The 22,209-nt window shown below is 44.3% G+C and overlaps 1 protein-coding gene across 1 annotated transcript in view; it reads right to left on the bottom strand.

Annotated features, from left to right (window-relative positions):
- Positions 1-12,235, bottom strand: part of LOC140479600 (neurogenic locus notch homolog protein 1-like) — a 153,862-nt gene extending 141,627 nt beyond the window's left edge. The window contains exon 1 of the mRNA XM_072573435.1: positions 11,907-12,235. Coding sequence (XP_072429536.1) covers positions 11,907-11,970 — 64 coding nt within the window. The 5' untranslated portion in view covers positions 11,971-12,235. The remainder of the gene's footprint in view (positions 1-11,906) is intronic.
- Positions 12,236-22,209: the final 9,974 nt, after the last annotated feature.

Raw genomic sequence — 22,209 nt, 5'->3', positions numbered from 1 at the left:
TTTCCAATCCCAATGCTGCCAGCTTACAAAGTAGAGATGTTGTTACAAATTTCCTTACTTTAGCTTGGGGCTTTCCAAAGACACTTTTGACAAAAACAAAGTGTAACTTACTGCGAGAAATACAGGCCAGAAAGAAAGCAAGGACCGTAGTCCCTGTGATTAGAATACCACTCCAAAAAGTGAAAAACCTGTTCATCAAGACAAAAAATAAACTTTGGGAAGTTTGTTAATCCTTGTCGTGGTTGGCAAAGTATTAGGCAAGAACTTTCAAAAGCTGATTGGGTGCAGATGTTCACAGACAAAGGGACAGCTGGAAAATGGGAAACCTTCAGAAATAAGGTAAGGAGAGTCCAGAGACAATATATTCTTGTTAGGGTGAAAGGAAAGGCTGGTAGGTGTAGGGAATGCTGGATGACAAAATAAATTGAGGGTTTGGTTAAGAAACAGAAGGAATCTTATGTCAGGTATAGACAGGATAGATCGAGTGAATCCTTAAAAAAAAAGTATAAAAAGGCAGTAGGAGTATACTTAAGAGGGAAATCAGGAGGGCAAAAAGGAGACATAGAGTCATAGAGATGTACAGCATGGAAACAGACCCTTCGATCCAACCCGTCCATGCTGACCAGATATCCCGACCCAATCTAGTCCCACCTGCCAGCACCCGGCCCATATCCCTCCAAACCCTTCCTATTCATGTACCCATCCAAATGCCTCTTAAATGTTGCAATTGTACCAGCCTCCACCACATCCTCTGGCAGCTCATTCCATACCTGTACACCCCTCTGTGTGAAAAGGTTGCCCCTTAGGTCTCTTTTATATCTTTCCCCTCTCACCCTAAACCTGTGCCCTCTAGTTCTGGACTTCCCCACCCCAGGGAAAAGACTTTGCCTATTTATCCTATCCATACCCCTCAGAATTTTGTAAACCTCCATAAACCCCTCAGCCTCCAACGCTCCAGGGATGAGATAGCTTTGGCAAATAGAGTTAAGGAGAATCCAAAAGGTTTTTACAAATACATTAAGGACAAAGGGGTAACTAGGGAGAGAACAGGGCCCCTCAAAGATCAGCAAGGTGGTCTTTGTGTGGAACTGCAGGAGATGGGACAGATACTAAACGAGTAATTTGCACCAGTATTTACTGTGGAAAAGTACATGAAAGATGTGGAATATAGGGAAATAGATGGTGACATCTTGAAAAATGCCCATAGAACTCTGTGGGAAGCCAGAGAACTGATTGCTGGGCCCCTTGCTGAGATATTTGCATCGTCGATAGTCATAGGTGAGGTGCGGAAGACTGGAGGTTGGCAAACGTGATGTCACTATTTAAGAAGGGCGGTATGGACAAGCCAAGGAACTATAGACCAGTGAGCCTGACGTCGGTGGTGGGCAAGTTGTTGGAGGAAATCCTGAGGGACAGGATGTACATGTATTTGGAAAGGCAAGGACTGATCAGGGATAGTCAACATGTTTTGTGTGTGGGAAATCATGTATCATAAACGTGATTGAGTTTTTTGAATAAGTAACAAAGAGGATTGATGAGGGCAGAGCAGTAGATGTGATCGATATGGACTTCAGTAAGGCGTTTGACAAGGTTCCCATGGGAGACTGATTAGCAAGGTTAGATCTCATGGAATACATGGAAAACTAGCCATTTAGATACAGAACTGGCTCAAAGGTAGAAGACAGAGGATGGTGATGGAGGATTATTTTTCAGACTGGAGGCCTGTGACCACTGGAGTGCCACAAGGATCACTGCTGGGTCCACTACTTTTTGTCATTTATATAAATGATTTGGATGTGAGCATAAGAGGTATAGTTAGTACGTTTGCTGATGACACCAAAATTGGAGGTGTAGTGGACAGTGAAGGAGGTTACCTCAGATTACAATGGGATCTTGATCAGATGGGCCAATGGGCTGAGAAGTGGCAGATGGAGTTTAATTTAGATAAACGTGAGGTGCTGCATTTTGGGAAAGCAAGTCTTAGCAGGACTTATACACTTAATGGTAAAGTCCTGGGGTGTATTGCTGAACAAAGAAACCTTGGAGTACAGGTTCATAGCTCCTTGAAAATGGAGTCGCTGGTAGATGGGATAGTGAAGGCGGCGTTTGGTATGCTTTCCTTTATTGGTCAGAGTATTAAGTACAGGAGTTGGGAGGTCATGTTGTGGCTGTACAGCACATTACTTAGGCCACTGTTGGAATATTGGATGCAATTCTGGTCTCCTTCCTATCGGATAAATATTGTGAAACTTGAAAGGGCTCAGAAAAGATATAAAAGGGTATTGCCAGGGTTGGAGGATTTGAACGATAGGGAGAGGCTGAATAGGCTAGGACTGTTTTTCCTGGAGCGTTGGAGGCTGAGGGGTGAGCTTATAGAGGTTTATAAAATCATGAGGGACATGGATGGGGTAAATAGGCAAAGTCTTTTCCCTGGGGTGGGAGAGTCCAGAACTAGAGTGCATAGGTTTAGGGTGAGAGGGGAAAAGATATAAAAGAGGGACAACGTTTTCATGCAGAGTGTGTATGTGTATGGAGTGATCTGCCAGAGAAAGTGGTGAAGAATTGGTGAACATTTAAAAGACATCTGGATGGGTATATGAATAGGAAGGGTTTGGAGGGATATACACCAGGTGTTGGCAGGTGTAATTAGTAATTAGATTCCCTACAGTATGGAAACAGGCCTTTCGGCCCAACAAGTCCACACTGACCCTCCGAACAGTAACTCGCCCATTCCCCTACCCTACATTTACCTCTGACTAATGCACCTAACACTATGGGCAATTTAGCATGGCCAATTCACCTAACTTGCACATCTTTGGATTGTGAGAGGAAACCAGAGCACCCGGAGAAAACCCATGCAGACACGGGGAGACTGTCTGTGTGGAGTTTGCAGAGTCTCCCGAGGTGGGAATCAAACACGGGTCACTGACGCTGTGAGGCAGCAGTGCTAACCACTGAGCCATCGTACCACCCCTCGATTGGGACTAGATTGGGTTGGGATATCTGGTCAGGCATGGACAAGTTGGACCAAAGGATCTGTTTCTGTGCTGTACATCTCTATGACTCTATTGTGGCTATGTTCACCGAGCTGGGAAGGTGATTTGCAGACATTTCGTCCCATCTAGGTGACATCTTCAGTGCTTTGGAGTCTCCTGTGAAGTGCTGCTGTACGGTCTCTTCTGGAATTTACTTGGTTTCATTCCTGTGGCTTCCGGTTGCTCATTGTAGTGGCTGGTATATTGGGTCTAGGTCTGTGTGTTTGTTGATGGAGTCAGTGGGTGAGTGCCATGCCAGAGTAAATTCTCTGGCTTTCCTCAGATCGTTGTGTTGTCACAGTCGGGTGTGTGTGTGTGTGGTGGGGGTGAGGAGGAGAGGAAGAAATTGGGACAGCTGATCATGGTGTTTAGTGTGGCTAGTTGGTGTTCGTGGATGAGGATTGCTCGTTGTCTGCCTGTTTGTCCTGTATAGTCTTGCTTGCAGTCTTTGCATTGGACCCTGTAAATTACATTTGTGTTGCACATGCTGGATATAGGGTCTTTTGTCCTGGTGAGTCATTGTCAGAGTGTGGCTGTTGATTTATGGACTGTCATGAATCCCAGTGGTTGCAGAAGTCTGGCTGTCAGTTCAGAGTTTTTTTTAATGTAAAGTAGCATTGCTCGTGAGTTGGGTCGTGGCATGTCCTCACCACATTGTTTGTCTGTTAGGCACCTGTGGATGAAGTTGCAGGCAGATCTGTTCTTGGTGAATACTCTGTAGAAGTGTTCTTCCTTTCGTCAGGAGTGCTGCAAGTGTGTTGTAGCCCTTTTGAACAGGGTTCTAATGCAGCTTCTCCTGTGTATTTGGGTGGTTGCTGTTGTGGTTCAGGACCTGGTTGGCACGTGTGGCTTTCCTGTACACATTTGTGATGCATTCACCTGTGTGTCCTTTCTATCATCACATCTACGAATGGGAGTCAATTGTTGGTTTCCTCCTCTCTCGTAAATCTGATCCCTGTGAGTAAGGTGTTGATAATCCAGTGTGTGTTCTCGCTCGATCGCTGTTGCCTTAATGATAAGAAAAGTGTCGTCCACATATCTGATCCAGGAGTTTGGGTTGCATTTATGGGAGGGCTATTTATCCTTATATTCATTTCTCTATTTAATATTCCTTTGACAAATAAAAAACATCCCTTTTGAGAGGGTGGGAAGCAATAGTAATGGGAGATGGCACTGATATCAACCATCCTGCCAAGCTTTTAATTAGCAAATTACTTCTTCAAGCGCAAATATAGGACTCTTACAGACACTGTCTCAACAACTGAACAAGTTCCTTCCACCAATATGAAGCAGTAAATTTCAGTTAAAGGATGGTGTTCCACATGTGTCTGTATCTAATGGTGGTTATGCTTCAAACGCACCACTAACATTTCCTTTGCGAAACAGCAGGGTAAGCTTCTAACAATTAATTCTAATGCACATTAAATACAACTCTTCCACAAGATAACACTTTGGGTGAATGACATAAATACTTCAAGGCATGCCATGTGGTAAGTGACTGAGAGACAAAAGATGGTGACGTTATCCCTGGTTCTCACTGCTGGGTTTTTCCTGACCTCATTTCTGGTGCTGGTGGATGTTAATTGATAAAGATCAGACCAGAAGACAAATTATATACGAGTAAAGATAAGCCCATTGAGTCTTCTCTGCCATTCAATCATGACTGATAGGCAGTATAATGAGTTTGAAAAACCTTTGCCCCAAATCCATTGATCCCTTTACAAATCAAGGAGGTATCATTCTGTCTTAAAGACACTAAATGATTTGGCGTCCACAGTTGTGCAGCAATGGGTTCCACAGATTCACCACCTTCTGGCTGAAAAATATTCCTCCTCATTTCAGTTCTGAAGGGTCATCCCTTCACTTGGAGGCTGTGCCAGAGTCCTAGCCTCTCCTACTAGTGGAAACATCTTCTCCACATCCACTCTATCCAGGCCTCTCTGTATTCTCCAAGTTTCAGTGAAATTCTCTCCTCATCCTTTTAAATTCCTTCAAGTATAGATCCAGAGTCACCAACCGCTCCTCATGTGACAAACCCTTCATTCCCAGCATCTTTCTTGTGAACCTCCTCAGGACCATCTCCAACACTAGCACATCCTTCCTTAGATATGGTGCCCAAAACTGCTCACAATATTACAAATGCAGTCTGACCAGAACCTTATACAATTGCAGCAGCACATCTCTGCTGTTATATTCTAGTCCTCTTGAAATTACTGCAAACAGTACATTTGCCTTCGTGGCTGCCTGAAAAGAATCCTGAACTAGGACTCCTAAGTCCCTTTGTGCTTCAAATTTTGAAGCCGTTCCCCATTTAGTCATAGAGTCATTGAGATGTACAGCATGGAAACAGACCCTTCGGTCCAACCCATCCGTGCCGACCAGATATCCCAACCCAAGCTCGTCCCACCTGCCAGCACCCGGCCCATTTCCCTCCAAACCCTTCCTATTCATATACCCATCCAAATGCCTCTTAAATGTTGCAATTGGACCAGATTCCACCACATCCTCTGGCAGCTCATTCCATACACGTACCACCCTCTGCGTGAAAAAGTTGCCCCTTAGGTCTCTTTTATATCTTTCCCATTTCACTCTAAAACCTATGCCCTCTAGTTCTGGCCTCCCCCACCCCAGACTTTGCCTATTTATCCTATCCATTCCCCTCATAATTTTGTAACCCTCTATAAGGTCACCCCTCAGCCTCCGACGATCCAGGGAAAACAGCCGCAGCCTGTTCAGCCTCTCCCTGTAGCTCAAATCCTCCAACCTTGGCAACATCCTTGTAAATCTTATCTGAACCTTTTCAAATTTTACAACGTCTTTCCAATAGGAAGGAGACCAGAACTGCCCACAATATTCCAACAGTGGCCTAACTAATGTCCTGTAGAGCCACTACATTATCTCTCCCCTCATTCATCTATTCCAAAGTACATAGCCTCACACTTTCCCGTACTGTAATTCATCTACCATTTCTTTGCTGACTCGCCTAGCCTGTCCAAATTCTTCTGCACCCTCCCCACTTCCTCAGTACTACATGTCCCTCTACCTACCTTTGTATCATCTACAAACCTAGCAACAATGCCCTCAGATCCTTTGTTCAGGTTGCTAATCTATAACATGGATAGTTGAGGTCCCAAAACTTGCCACTGCAGAACTCCACCTGTTGCTATCCTGAAAAAGACCCTTTTATCCCCATTCCCTACCTTCTACCAGTCAGCAAATCCTCTATCAATGCCAATACCTTCCCTGAACACCATGGGCACTTATCTTATTTCACAGCCTCTTGTGCAGCCCCTTGTCAAAGACCTTCTGGAAATCCAAACAGATCACATCTGCTGGCTAACCTGTTTGTTACCTCCTCAAACAATTCCAACAGATCTGTTCGGCATGACCACACCTTGACAAAATCGTGCTGGCTTAGCCCTATTTTACCATGCACTTCCTAGTACTCTGCAATCTCATCCTTAAATCTTCCCAACGACTGAGATCAGGCAAGCTGGCCTATAATTTCCATGTTCTCCTTCCTCCCTTCTTAAATAGGGGTGTTACTTAGTCAGTTTCCAGACCTCAAGGATTGCTGACTCCAGTGGTTCCTGGAAGATCACTCCCAATGCCTCCATAGCTATCTCCTTCAGGACAGTGGGGTATAGTTCATATGGTAAGGATGATTTATCCACCTTCAGGCTGTTCAGCTTCCTCAGCATCTTCTTCTTTAGTGACAGGCACTACATTCATTCCTGCCCCCTGATTCCGTTGAAGTTCTGGTGGACTACTGGAATCTTCCACAGTGAAGACTGATGCGAAGATTATCATGTTATTCAAGAATTCTATTCTCACTGAGTCAAGCAACCACCAAGATTTCGACCTTGACCGTTTACAAACACAGAATCCCTACAGTGCAGAAAGAGGTCATTCAGCCCATCTAGCCTAAACCAACCCTCCAAAGAGCATCCCATTCCATCCCCTTAACCTCTGATTTTTCATGGCCAACCCACCTATCTGCACATCTTTGGACTGTCAGAGGAAACCCACGCAGACAGAGGGAAAACATGCAAACTCCACACAGACAGTCACCCAAGGGTGGAAAAGAAACTGGGTCCCTGGTGCTATGAGGCTAATCACTGAGCCAATGCGTCACCGATTTTGTCCAGCAAATCCAGTGTCCCTGTGTAAATGCCTCCTATGCTTTTCTCCTGCTTTGGAGTCTGGGAGCCAGTGCACTCCACACCTTCTAATCTCTCATTCCCACCAGATGCTCCTTGTTGAACCAATTCTCAACAAGCATCTGTAGAAAGAAACTCAAATGTCCAGCTAAGGAGTATTGTGTGCAGTTCCGAAATCCATCTGAAAGGAGGGATGTGATTGAACTGGAGAGGGTGCAGAGGAGATTACCTGGGATGGAGAGTTTCAGTTATGAGAGAGAGATTGGACAGACTGCAACTGTTTTCCTTAGAACCCAGGAAATTTAAAGGGGACGTGACTGAGGTTTATAAAATTACGAGAGGCATAGATAGGGTGGACAGAAAGAAACTTTCTTTCCCTTAACGGAGAGATAAATGACTGGGGGGCATAGACTTAAGGTAAGGGACAGAAGGTTTAGAGGACATGAAGGGTGGTGGGAAACTGGAACGTAATGTCTGCATGGGTAGTAGAGGCAGAAACCCCTCATAACATTTTAGAAGGATTTAGATGTTCACTTGCAATGCCAAGACACATATCGCAATGGGCCACATGCTGGAAAATGGGATTTAAATACAGAGATGGTTGGTTTTGACCAGCGTGGATACAACGAGCTGAAGACCCTTTTTATGCGTAGATCTCCACGACTATAATATTCATCCCTGAATTTAGTCTTCAGTGTTGAAATTGTTTCATTTTAAATAAAAAAATATAACTTGCTTTATATTAAATCAACTCCTTCAAAATAAAAGGGGATTCCTCCCAACCTCAGCATTTAATTGAACCATTGGGTATTGGGCAACATGCTGGGTCAAGGTGGAGATTTGCATCTGGGTTTCAGCTGGCTCAGCAAAGGAAATGATGAAAACAGTTCCCAAGGTTTCTTGACTGACAGAGGTAAATAATCGGTCAGAATCCACGCTCCTCCTCAAGGCACAATAACTCCCAAGTAGATAATGTGTGGGATCTGGTTGGACCAAGAGTGGGTCTTTACCCCTCTCAGTTCCCATTGTTCACTAACTTACCAACATTCAACAGGTATCAGTGGAAAACTGCCACATTTATAAAAGGATCAGAAGATTGCCACCACCAGCGAACATGAACACAGGTTACAGTAATATAAAAGACTGAGCACGTAAGCAAAACAAGAGGTTGATTTTTCATTTTAAACTCTTTCTTGCTTGTAGCTTCACACATGATTCTATGAGTGGGTATGACTTAAAAGATATGTTATTGTACATCTTTTCCCCTCAGAGTCAAAGTTTTACATTGCGGAAACAGACCCTTAGGTCCAACACATCCGTCCTGACCAGCTGTCCTAAATTAATCTAAACCCACTTGCCAGCATTTGGCCCATATTCCTCTAAACCCTTCCTATTCATGTACCTGTCCAGATGCTTTTTAAATGCCTCATAGTGGCAGATCTCTAGACTAGTAATGTAGACAATGTGTTCAAATCTCACTGACAATTTGTGAACAAGAGTTTTTTGCAAAAAAAAAGTCTGAAAGTATAAATCCAATAGTGATCAGTAAGTTATTGGATTGTCGTAAAAATTCAAATGATCCTATCAAGAACAAAACCTGCATCATTATCACAGCCCCCTTAGCTGAGTGACAGAACCAAGGAACGGAAAGGGGTTTTCAAAGATAGCATATGCGCTGAAGGACAGGGTAAGCCAGGGACGCTTCTCAGAATCAGCCCTTTGGTCGCAGTCGTGCTGGAACTACAGTTGCACTTATGAGAACACATTGTATTATTCTGTAGTGTGTTGCCACCTCCTAATCCAGTCCCACCCATAACTCGCTTCATCACAAGTATTTCAGATGCTGAAGTACCAAGTACAGTACCACAGAAAGCCATAACTCAAGAAGGCACACAAGCTTTGCTGAGACAAAAACCATCTGAAGACACACATTAAAGCATGGGGTTAAGTGCAAACTGGTGGGAGAAGTCTCTGTGGCCCTTTAGCCTTTCCAATTTATTTCAAAGAAACACACAAGAAAAATATGGTGATTTTTGACATTCAACCTACTATTTGTCTGGCTTCCAGATTGACCAGTGTTCAGCAGCACAATGACTGTAAATGCGATGTTGTGGTTTTATTTGACCATACTGTGTGAAGTGCAATTGTCAACCTGTATGGAAAACACACTATGATCCAAGCACAAAAATGACCAAATCATCGCAGAGGCAGACAGCAACTACAGCAGTGCTGAGCATCCCTGATCCTTATTTTCACACAGCCTTACAGCTGCAAAGTGAACATTGCTGGGGAAGAGTACCAGAAGGGTTATACCTTCCTCACCTCCAATTACAGATGTATCATTGTACATTAAAGAAACACTTTTGCTGCCCAAGACTGTATTGTGAAGACGTTAGCATCAAAAAATTCATATCCTGTAGAGAGTAAGCAACCAGACTGAAACAAACATGTAAAAATAAGAAAAAAAGAGAAAAAGTAATTACTTGGGCTGAATATTAAAGGTAGCTAATGTTTATTTAAAAGCTATTTCAAATATTATGAACCAATACACCAGACCTACACTACAAGCACTGAATCACATGTTTCACGACTTCCTGCTCACATTTAAAGACTTATTCCACTCAAACTAATATTAATGCTCTGTGTGCGATCATCCTTTCTCTCCAAGTAAAAGGAGTTGAAAATTAAATTCCTGCTAACTTGGCTGGAAAATAAGGATGGTGACAACAATTACATCTATTTGTGTTGTGTTTTTAACACAAATGAAAGATCCCACCCAAACTGCATGGACTGTGGTTTACAATCTGTTTCTGAAGGACTGCACTTGGAATCGTTCTTCAGCTGGACCACTGGATCCTCCAACAGTGGACAACGTTCAAATGCCAACCCTCACCCAGGGAAACTGACTTTGCAACCCCCTCGAAACGACAGCACTTCTGTCCCGATTTAGGCCAATCGTCTCGATACCACTTGGGAACATGGAAAACGCAGACTGGACGAGGCGCTTATTTCCATAACAATAGTCATTGGTCTTCAAAGTAAATCATCACGTCAAGTTCCCCAGACACTCGAATGACGCGATAAGACGCTGCACAAATACAAGTGCTGCTGTCTCATTTTACAGAGAATAGAGCATTTACTGGCAGCCTCGGGGAGTTTCCGCAAACGCTCATTTTAGTTTTCACAACTTTTTTTTGTGTGTGTTTCACGTTGTGGCTCAACCCATTCAACTGCAATAAAAGCCCAGAATGCACTCACGTTTGAACAAAATGAAAATCAGTGTTTCAACATGTGGGTCATATGTGTGTGCGTGTGTCTGTGTAAAACCATGAACTTCAAACAGAGACTCTGAAAAGCCAAAATGTTTCAGCCACGATGCGAGAGAGAGACATACACACAATCTACAGGTGAAGCTGAACCCATGCTCTCCAGCACTGCACACAGAATAAGGTCATCTCAACTGCACATACAAGGTGTCCGCCATCCCTTTCTTTAAAGAAAAGGCCACAACATCAACATCCATCATAGCAACTAATGAGTGAGCCTTCTCACAGGTTGGATAGTGACAGAAAATGCTGCCGTACCACTCCTGCCCTGTTCCTTCTCACACCTTAAAAAAAATGTTTCGATGCACTTTTCTGTGAATATGAATCACCAATCTTTTGACTAATAAAATTTCCATGTTGTCACTTATGCATTCTGATCATTCGGTTCGCTTCCTGACATCAAGGCTTATTACCAAAACGTTTTATTTTTAAATCTTAATTTTTTTTTTACAAAGGAAAGGCTTTGGGGAAAGCACATTCGTCAACAGTAGAGAGAGAAAAAAAATCAGACACGGTCTCAATACAGATGTGAAGCCACTGCCAAAGTTTTTTTTTGAAGGAATCCTTTTTTTTTGTTTTAAAACAAATTCTTCATAACCCAGAAAAAGAAACCTCCAGAAAAGTTGAAGAGTAACAAGTTTACACGATCGGGGAAAGAAAGTTAATGGATAGAGTTTCTTTTTGGTCGGGAGTGGGGGAATCTTTTTTTAAAAAAACATAAGGTCTGCTTTGGAAAGAGCATGAGTCTGGTCTGGGTATGCATATCCCCATCTTAAACCGAAACTTTCTGACTGCCCGGGGATCTGTGTAAAGATGGAGAGAATTGGGTCTGGAGGAGTTCATTTTGGATCAGGAAAATCTGCCCATGGAACTCGAAGAGATTTTTTTTAAGGGGGGGGGGGGAAAAGAAGAGAAACAGCGTTTTAAATCAATTCCTAAGGCGCTCTGATTACCAAATGGAGGGAAATGCTCACAATGGCAAAAGGTATTTGTCATAAGAATCCTTCAGTCTCCCCGCTCAGGGCGCGCTGAAGGATTCCCTAAAGTTTAATGAACTTTGCAAATTATTCGCCCGCGATGTTGCAGCAGAGAGAAAGAGTCCAACTTTATTTTGATTCAGGGAGGCTACGGTGGGCAATCGGTCTGACGTGGGGTCAAGAACGGTTTCTGGGTTTTTTTAAGTTAAAAAAACATTTCTCGGCAAAGTTTGTAAACCCAGACGAAAGTTTGTCAGAAGTTTTTGAAGGAAGGAGGCTGGCCTGGCTTTCCAACACTCTCTCTCTCTCTCTCTCCCTCTGTCTGTCTCCGTTTCATTTTACCACCCCCTCTCCCTCAATGGTGTGGACGCCCCCTCTCACACTTTTCCACCCACCCCCTTCACTCACCTCCACACACAGCCACAATCCTCAGCAAGCCCCACAGATTCCACCACTGCCGGCTGGCTCCCATCTCTCAGCGGTTACCTCCTCTCAACGCTCCTCATAGAGAGAGAGAGAGAGAGAGAACTAGAAACACACGCAGCGGGCGAACAAAACAAACTTTGTCTCTCTCTCTCTCCCCCCTCTCAAACACTGAAGTTAGAGTTGATTCTGCAGTTCTGCCACCGGCCTCGAACACTCCAATTCCAATCTCGCCGACATTGGAAAGTTACAGTAACTTTCCGAGACCGCCTCACCCGCCCGCACTCCTCCGCCAGGCACACTACAAATCTCCCCAAACCTCCCAGCTCTAGCACCGCCTCTCAATCTATCTATCTGCCTGCCTTCCCTCCCTCCTCACTTGCCCACCCCCCCCAGTCCTGTCCCCTATCCATCTGGTCATTCCTTCAGTTCGGTGGGACTATTTAGCACCCCCCCCCCTCTCTTTTTTTTGCGGAGGTATTTTATTTCAAGTTCTTTTTTTTAAATGTGTCAATTCTTCCAGAATTAAAGTTACATTGTCTCTCCTCTCATACATCTATTCAAGCGGATCGTGAAGTGCTGTCTGCCAATTAGCAGCGGTGTTCATGGATTCTTAGTGCAAATAGTTTCTGTTTGAACAATAATACATATTTACAAAGCACCTTGATGAAATATCCCCTGGCACTTGACTGAGATTTGATAAAACAAATTACCACGCTGAATCAGAGTCTGGTCAGATGGCAAACAGCTCAGTTGAACAGGTTGGTTTGAAGAAGTGTCTCAAGAGTCACAGAGATCTACAGTACACAAACAGACCTCTCGGTCCAAGTCATCCATTCCCAGCAGATATCCTAATCTAGTCCCATTTGTCAGCATTTGGTCCATACCCCTCTCAACCCTTCCTATTCATGTAGCCATCCTGCTGCCTTTTAATGTTGTAATTGCAACAGCCTCCATGACGTCCTCTGGCAGCTCATTCCATTCACACACCTCCCTCTGCGTGAAAATGTGGCCCCTCATGTCTTAAAACTATGCCCTCTAGTTTTGGACTCCCCCAACTCAGGGAAAAAACCTTGCCTATTTATCCTATCCATGCCCCTCATGATTTTATAAACCTCTGTAAAATCATCCCTCCCCCCAGCCTCTAACGCTCCAGGGAACATAGCCCCAGCCTATATAGCTACCCCCCCCCCACCCAGCTCAAATCCACGAGCCTGGCAATATCCTTGTAAATCTTTTCTGAACCCTTTCATGTTTCACACCATTTTTCCTTTAGCAGGGAAACCAGACTGAACACATTATTCCAAAAGCAGCCTAACCAATGTCCTGTAGAGCCGCAACATAACGTCCCAGTTCCTATATGTTGGAAAGCAAGTTGGAGAGGTGTGGGGGGATTCCAGAACTTGGTTTGGGGGAGGGGAGGGGGGTCTAGACCAGTGAACATATAGCCAGCAGTGGAACTGTGTTGGAAACTAGGACTGCACAAAGGGGAGTAAAGTGACTCAAAACATTGTGGGACTGAGGACGGAGAGGCCAGGATATGGAGGGATATAAAAATAAGGATGAGGATTTTAAATTTAGGATGTAGCGTGAATACAAGCCAATGTAGTGACCACAGGGGTGACATGGAACAGGACCTGATGTGAGAAAAAGATACTAGCAGCAGAGGATGACCCCAGGTTTACAGACAGTGAAATGTTGGAGACCAGGCAGGAGTGCAATGGAATTGCCAAGTCTAGAAGTAAAAAAGGTATGGATGAGGGTTTCCATAATAAATGAGCTGAGACAAAGGCAACATTACAAAGGTAGAGAAAGGCAATCTTGGTGATGGTATGAAGATAAGTTTGGAACTTCATGTCAGAATTAAATGTGACACCAAGATTACAAACAAGCTGACTTTCTCTTGACAGTTGCCAGTGTAGGGCTGGATTTGGTTGTTGGGGAACTGAGTTTTGAACAGTGATGAGCAACAATGACTTCAATCTTCCCAATATTTAATTTGAGGAGTTCTGTTGAGTCTTAAAATGTCACTTTCAGTTTTACTTTGGGAAATGAACTAGCACTTCAAATATTGGTTTTTCCTGCTGTGTCCTAACATGAAGTAATATTCTTAAAGATTTGATTGATATCCTCATTTCACATTGCTAATGTCCAGTATGTTTTCAAGACCTCCAACTGTATGGCATCAGTCTTGAATGTGCAGATATCACAGTGATCATCAAAACTAGATTGGCTTTGTTTATCACATAAATGAAAGGTCTGATGATGGGATATAAAGGTGATCTCAGCTCGTTGTTGTTCCTAAGATCTTGCTTTGTGCCTCATTTATCATAGTGATGCCCTTGAATACCAAAATTCTTGCATGTGTCATTTTGGAATGCTTCTGAGATGGGTGCCAAAACATATTCACGTTCCGTCATCTCAGAGCTGCTGGAGCCATGGGAATGTGAATCACCAAAAAAGCAATTGGCCAAGAATGTATACTTTCATGTTAAGAAACTGTAATTGTGTCACTTCCTCAAGACAATGCAAAAGTTTTTGAAATGCTATCAAGACAATTAGTTTGCCCACAGTCAGGTACTACAAACACAGATTGAATGAATAAGCATCTATTTATTTCTTGACTGATGAAGAATGTTGACAAGAATACCAGAAGGACTTGCTACTCTAAAAGTAGATGAATGCTGCATTCCAAATCCCACTACTCCATGAACATTGCATCCCATGTGCTCAAAGATGTATAGACTAAATATTGACCTACTCAGTCATATGTCGAGATTAGAGTGGTGCTGGAAAAGCACAGCAGGTTAGGCAACATCCGAGGAGCAGGAAACGTCGATTTTCTTGCTCCTCAGATGCTGCCTGACCTGCTGTGCTTTTCCAGCACCACTCTAATCTAGAATCTGGTTTCCAGTACCTGCAGTCCTTATTTTTACCTACTCAGCCATATGAAGATTCATGGCAGAAATTCATGGCCCCGAATAGATGTCTTCCTAAATCGACGAACAAATGATGACTCTTCTGAGAATTGTGTGAAAGGACCTGTTGCATCCTCTATAATCTTAGATGGGTCTTGTATTAATATCTTATTTTGAAGATGGTGGCCTTGTCAATACAGCATCACATCAACATTGTAATGGCATGGAAACAGGGATCTGAAAGGTTCAGTAGGGGTGCTCACAACTTCTGTCTTACAAATGAAACTATCAGCAACCAAAACTAGTTGATATATTGGGAAATGAGAACTTTTAAGCATCAGGTTAAGTATCATCAGGACCTTAACCAGAGTGTTGCCACTGGCAGTTGCTCTAAAAGTTAGTTAAGACTATGTATTAAACATAGTGTAAAAAAGATGATAGTGAGTCTTCAGCTCAATTGAAAATACTTCTAATTTTTAAAGTTTCATTAATTTCAAAATCAGGAGAGATTTAATGTGGGTCTGGAAAAACATTACACTCATACTATACATATGCATAAAGTTAAATTGCCTCATGGCTTGTGACAAATCTTTGTTTAGTTTGTGAATCCATGATGCAACGGCATGAACCACAGCAAAGTACGACGTTGCAACAAACAGTGTGTCTCTTCTTCCGCAAAACAGGTTTGCCAAGCAATTTTAGTTCATCATCAAGGACTGTACTCTGAAAGGACTGAAATGTTTGCAACAACAGTATTGCTGGATTTGTTGGTCCTTGCAGAATTCAGGAAGAAAAAAAAAATTACCAAAAAGGAAACTAAAGTTAAATGGAAACAAATGTAAATGTAATCTCAATCCTCAATGCGCTGAGCAGAATATGTTATTGTTCTTTTCATTAAAAAAATGTAATAAATTGTTTTCGTTCCTCCAATTTTTTCTCAACCTTTCTCACCTAATATACCATTCCGTGGTAATGGGTTTGTTCAATCAACAGAAATGTCTTCACATATGAACCTGGTCAGAATTAGTATGTTATTATACTTGGGTAATGACAGTGGTTTAGGAGATCCTGTTCTTACCTAATATCCACATTGTTTTTGTCTTTCATGGAACGTATATTTGTTGCCCATCCCTAACTGGCCTTGAGAAGGGAATACTGTTTAGCTCAGACTGAAAGCATTATGGCTAATTATTGTACCCACACTGTTACAAAGGGATGAGACAGAGAAGAAGGTAACATGCCAGAAGACTTTGTGACATTAAAAGCTCAGGCACCCAATGAGCCACCAATGACATTTCAGGTGAAAAAAATTTTCATTTCTTTGTTTATTATAGCACTTTGATTTGTGATTGGGATTGCGAACAGACAGTTGTGTTCTAAAGGGTTTAATTCATGTCAGTGCCAACAACTTTTTAAGGAAGGGAGCACCTAATGAATTATAATATAATATAAATGTCAAGCCCCCCCCCCCCAGTATAAAACACTTCTTGCCTCTCAGCCTTCTGTCTCTCCAGAGTATAAATGCACAGTTTCAGCAACTGCTGTTGGAGTTGAGTGGTTTCTAAGGTGACAGGGTCCTGTCTTATTCTCAAGGTAGAATATTTTCATGATCAGTTCCAGCAAAATTCCACCTACGATGCAAGGACCAGCTGTAGTTGTTCTTTCAAGTTCCTATATATAGTATTTCACTTCCCAACACAAATATTAGCTCTATCATTCTCCTGACCACTTGGTGACACAACCTAAATGATATAGGAACACACTTCAAAATATGCCAAAGTGGCAATAACGACCTTACCTGCTACTGTCACCTTACATGTTTACACATATGTATAACCGAAACTTCCTGTTGACAAAAGAACAAAAGAAGCAAAGTCCGAAACCTAGGTGCTAAACTACTAAAAGAACAGAAAGACAAAGATAGAGACCTTGATTGATAGTCCACTGGCCAAGAGTTGAAATTCCAGGATAAATGCCCTTTGGGTAAGAGTATCTGCCATTGCTAACCTGGCTTTTTATGATTCCAGTCCCACTTGCTTTCGAAATTCATAAGAAGAGAAAGTTGTAACTCAATGAAACCTGGATAAGACACCAATTACAACATTCATGAAGCACATTGGAGGTGTGAATTTCATTCCAAAATGTGAATGACGCTGAAATAGCACAGCAATTCCTCATTCAGCCACTGGGTGGTGTATCCAATTATTATCAGGAATCTGATCTTCAATCTTTTTTGTACCTGGAGCAGTCCTATCAGACAGCCAGATAATGCCCACAATATTTCACCTTTAAGAGGTTATCTGGTTTGACACTAAAGTGTGTATAAAACCATTTCCTTTGAATACTGCACATCCTTCTAAATCAGTGAAAACTATAAAATTAAATGGTTAATAGGCAAAATTCTACTAAGTATCAGGTTGGATCCTTGTTCTGTGCTGAGTTAACTGATCTAAGTGGTATCAGCAGTAGGATGTGATAATTGGCTTCAGTGACTCCGGGCAACGGATTGGAAACATCCAGTCTTAGTTGCTATCCAATAACTTTTAGTTGAAATAATAATGTCTGTGTCTGTGAGTGGGAGGCATGTCTCTGAGAGAGAGGCACGTCTGCGCGCTTCATCTGAAAAGAGAGCTGGAATCATTGCTGTCTGCAGCCAGTCAGCCCACTGATCACCTGTATTCAAGTTCTCATGTGAAATTCAGGTACTTGAGCACATTCTAGAGGATCACTAGTGCCATATCACTACAGTTTCAGAATTTTCCAGAGAGAGGAGGAGAACATTAGATAAACAAGTAAAAAAGACTGTAAAGTCAGCCAAAGTAAGCATACTTTTAAAAATTCTTGTTCATTGGGTCAGTCAGTGCAGATGGAGACTCTGGCACACACAGCTGTACCAACTCTTTGAAAGTGCCATCCAATCAATCCCACTGCCTTGGTTTTCTCCCTGAAAATATTTCCATTTCAAGTACGGTCCGTATCCAAATCACTTTTCAAAGTGAAGCAAATATTCTGATGTATTGTTAATTATTTTGGATAGTTCACAATTCTTTTCTAATTTGTTTTGGGTGGAGGAGGTGGTGGTATACATTTCGAGGATGTCAAGGATTTAGGATTTAAAAGCCAACGACTTCCTGGAAAGCTCAGTGTAGTTTCTGCTAAGATTCTTAGCTACAGAGAGGAGAAATGTTAGAAGTGTCATCTCTGCTTAGTCACATAACCTCAATTAGGGCAATGATACAGGTGCTCCAGTTGTGGTCAGTGGCTTCAGGAAAGCCTTGGGAAGAGGAGGGAGATCAGACAAATCCCGTTTCTGCCCAGAATCCAATAATCTCTGGGAGATGTGAAATTTGCAAAAGCTTTGATGAGCCACATAATTAAATAGCCCACGAACATTCACCGTCAGGAGACATGACAAATGGATAACTTGGGTGAACTACCAGCACAGAGGTGGTGTTGTTGAATATATAGGCAGACTAATAAATGTATTCAAAATTAAGTCTCTTTCGAGTCCCGAATCTGTGGCAGATGTTTTAACGAGGGAAGCTAACTGGATGGAACTTGGCTGGGGTTAGATGGCAGGGGTGGGGTCAGGTGTGCATGTAGAGATTCGTACAAAATGCAACTGGAATCATCAAGGATTGCAAATGGAATATGGTAACTTCAAATGCAAGTAGCTTGGCTAGATGAAATGGAAAGCCAAGAATTCGGTTTCTGCACCACCAGCATCATGCACCAAAGCCCATTTTCCACTCTCTCCCTTTCAGCGCTCCAGAAGAACTGTTCTATTCACAACATAATGGCGCACTCCTGAATAATACTCTATCATCATTCAATGTTAACCGGGGAGATGCCTCATTACCATCCCTTCCACTGGCTAGCTACCTTATCTCCCATCCCTACTTCTATTGGATCAGTCCAGACTTACAGATAAAGTTCAGCTGTGGTTCCCCACTGCCTTCTGCGGAGTTACTGCCCAGGAGACTCTACTGTGGTTCCCCACTGCTTTCTGCAGAGTTACTGACCAGGAGACTCTGCTGTGGTTCCCCACTGCCTTCTGCAGGGTTACTGCCCAGGAGACTCTGCTGTGGTTCCCCACTGCCTTCGGCAGGGTTACTGCCCAGGAGACTCTACTGTGGTTCCCCACTGCCTTCTGCAGGGTTACTGACCAGGAGACTCTGCTGTGGTTCCCCACTGCCTTCTGCAGGGTTACTGACCAGGAGACTCTGCTGTGGTTCCCCACTGCCTTCTGCAGAGTTACTGACCAGGAGACTCTGCTGTGGTTCCCCACTGCCTTCTGCAGGGTTACTGCCCAGGAGACTCTGCTGTGGTTCCCCACTGCCTTCGGCAGGGTTACTGCCCAGGAGACTCTACTGTGGTTCCCCACTGCCTTCTGCAGGGTTACTGACCAGGAGACTCTGCTGTGGTTCCCCACTGCCTTCTGCGGAGTTACTGACCAGGAGACTCTGCTGTGGTTCCCCACTGCCTTCGGCAGGGTTACTGCCCAGGAGACTCTACTGTGGTTCCCCACTGCTTTCTGCAGAGTTACTGACCAGGAGACTCTGCTGTGGTTCCCCACTGCCTTCTGCAGGGTTACTGCCCAGGAGACTCTACTGTGGTTCCCCACTGCCTTCGGCAGGGTTACTGACCAGGAGACTCTGCTGTGGTTCCCCACTGCCTTCGGCAGGGTTACTGCCCAGGAGACTCTACTGTGGTTCCCCACTGCCTTCGGCAGGGTTACTGCCCAGGAGACTCTACTGTGGTTCCCCACTGCCTTCTGCAGGGTTACTGACCAGGAGACTCTCCTGTAGTTCCCCACTGCCTTCTGCAGGGTTACTGACCAGGAGACTCTCCTGTAGTTCCCCACTGCCTTCTGCGGAGTTACTGACCAGGAGACTCTGCTGTGGTTCCCCACTGCCTTCTGCAGGGTTACTGACCAGGAGACTCTGCTGTGGTTCCCCACTGCTTTCTGCGGAGTTACTGACCAGGAGACTGCTGTGGTTCCCCACTGCCTTCTGCAGGGTTACTGACCAGGAGACTCTGCTGTGGTTCCCCACTGCCTTCTGCGGAGTTACTGACCAGGAGACTCTGCTGTGGTTCCCCACTGCCTTCTGCAGGGTTACTGACCAGGAGACTCTGCTGTGGTTCCCCACTGCCTTCTGCGGAGTTACTGACCAGGAGACTCTGCTGTGGTTCCCCACTGCCTTCTGCGGAGTTACTGACCAGGAGACTCTGCTGTGGTTCCCCACTGCTTTCTGCAGAATTACTGCCCAGTAGACTCTGCTGTGGTTCCCCACTGTCTTCTGCAGGGTTACTGACCAGGAGACTCTGCTGTGGTTCCCCACTGCCTTCTGCGGAGTTACTGACCAGGAGACTCTGCTGTGGTTCCCCACTGCCTTCTGCAGGGTTACTGACCAGGAGATTCTGCTGTAGTTCCCCACTGCCTTCTGCAGGGTTACTGACCAGGAGACTCTGCTGTGGTTCCCCACTGCCTTCTGCAGGGTTACTGACCAGGTGAGTCTGCTGTGGTTCCCCACTGCCTTCTGCAGGGTTACTGACCAGGAGATTCTGCTGTGGTTCCCCACTGCTTTCTGCAGAGTTACTGACCAGGAGACTCTGCTGTAGTTGCCCACTGCCTTCTGCGGAGTTACTGACCAGGAGACTCTGCTGTGGTTCCCCACTGCCTTCTGCGGAGTTACTGACCTGGAGACTCTGTTGTGGTTCCCCACTGCCTTCTGCAGAGTTACTGACCTGGAGACTCTGCTGTGGTTCCCCACTGCTTTCTGCGGAGTTACTGACCAGGAGACTCTGCTGTAGTTGCCCACTGCCTTCTGCGGAGTTACTGAGCAGGAGACTCTGCTGTGGTTCCCCACTGCCTTCTGCAGGGTTACTGACCAGGAGACTCTGCTGTGGTTCACCACTGCCTTCTGCGGAGTTACTGACCAGGAGACTCTGCTGTGGTTCCCCACTGCTTTCTGCGGAGTTACTGACCAGGAGACTCTGCTGTGGTTCCCCACTGCCTTCGGCAGGGTTACTGACCAGGAGACTCTGCTGTGGTTCCCCACTGCTTTCTGCGGAGTTACTGACCAGGAGACTCTGCTGTGGTTCCCCACTGCTTTCTGCAGAGTTACTGACCAGGAGACTCTGCTGTGGTTCCCCACTGCCTTCTGCAGGGTTACTGACCAGGAGATTCTGCTGTAGTTCCCCACTGCCTTCTGCAGGGTTACTGACCAGGAGACTCTGCTGTGGTTCCCCACTGCCTTCTGCAGGGTTACTGACCAGGAGACTCTGCTGTGGTTCCCCACTGCCTTCTGCAGGGTTACTGACCAGGAGACTCTGCTGTGGTTCCCCACTGCCTTCTGCAGGGTGACTGACCAGGAGACTCTGCTGTGGTTCCCCACTGCCTTCTGCAGGGTTACTGACCAGGAGACTCTGCTGTGGTTCCCCACTGCCTTCTGCAGGGTGACTGACCAGGAGACTCTGCTGCTTTTCTTTCCTTTTGTTATTGTCTTACTCAGGTTTCTTCCTTGCTTTTTATTTTGGATGATTGCTGTTCATCTTTCTGCGGCACTCTCCTCCCCTTGGCACATCTTTTGTTTCTTTACTTATCCCACCATTACCTTCTTTTAATCTTTCATTAGTTTAATTCATTTCACCTCTCCCATGTTTCACCCTATCACAGACTTCTCCTTTTCTTCTTTTGCCCACACTCACCCCATTCACCTGTTTAAAACTTTTTCCCAATTCTGACTGAAACGGAATAGACCTGAAAGATTAAGTCAGTTCCTCTCTCCATGGATGTTGTCTGACCAACTGAGTACTTACACAAATCTGCTTCTCTTTCTGTTTTCCAGCACCTTTAGTATTTTGGCCTAGTTTTTGCATGATTTCCACCGATGTGTCTCCTGTCCCTGGGGAAAACATCTCTTGGTCCATTTCGTTCTTGAACATAAGCTTTTAAACAATCAGCATTACAGTCTCCAAGTTGCCTACAAGTGAGAGAGTGGGTGTTTACGATGGGCCAATGCATAAGCACAAACTTACCTTGGCGCAAACCTTGGAAAAACTGTGCCCTTACCTGCTGCTGTTATAGTGAGCAAGGACAGCATGTGGGGTTGAACCAAGTGTCCAGAAGATCCCAGGGCACAAACATTACTGCAGCTTATCATGAAACACCAGCTAAATAAAACACACTTTCAAGACTACTTAAACAAGCATTACGTTGTATCCTGTTCAGCATGGTAACCTGAATTGATTAAATAAATGATTATTCAATAGAGGTTTGTAAGCTAGTTGGAGGTGTTGCTATTCTAAATAACAAAATTGAAGCTGTGTGCCACTTATGCTGTTAATACCACACAATGTTTGATTTG

This window comes from Chiloscyllium punctatum, chromosome 7 (genome assembly GCF_047496795.1).
Source record: "Chiloscyllium punctatum isolate Juve2018m chromosome 7, sChiPun1.3, whole genome shotgun sequence".
NCBI lineage: Eukaryota > Metazoa > Chordata > Chondrichthyes > Orectolobiformes > Hemiscylliidae > Chiloscyllium > Chiloscyllium punctatum.
This window is presented reverse-complemented; position numbering and strand designations above follow the sequence as displayed.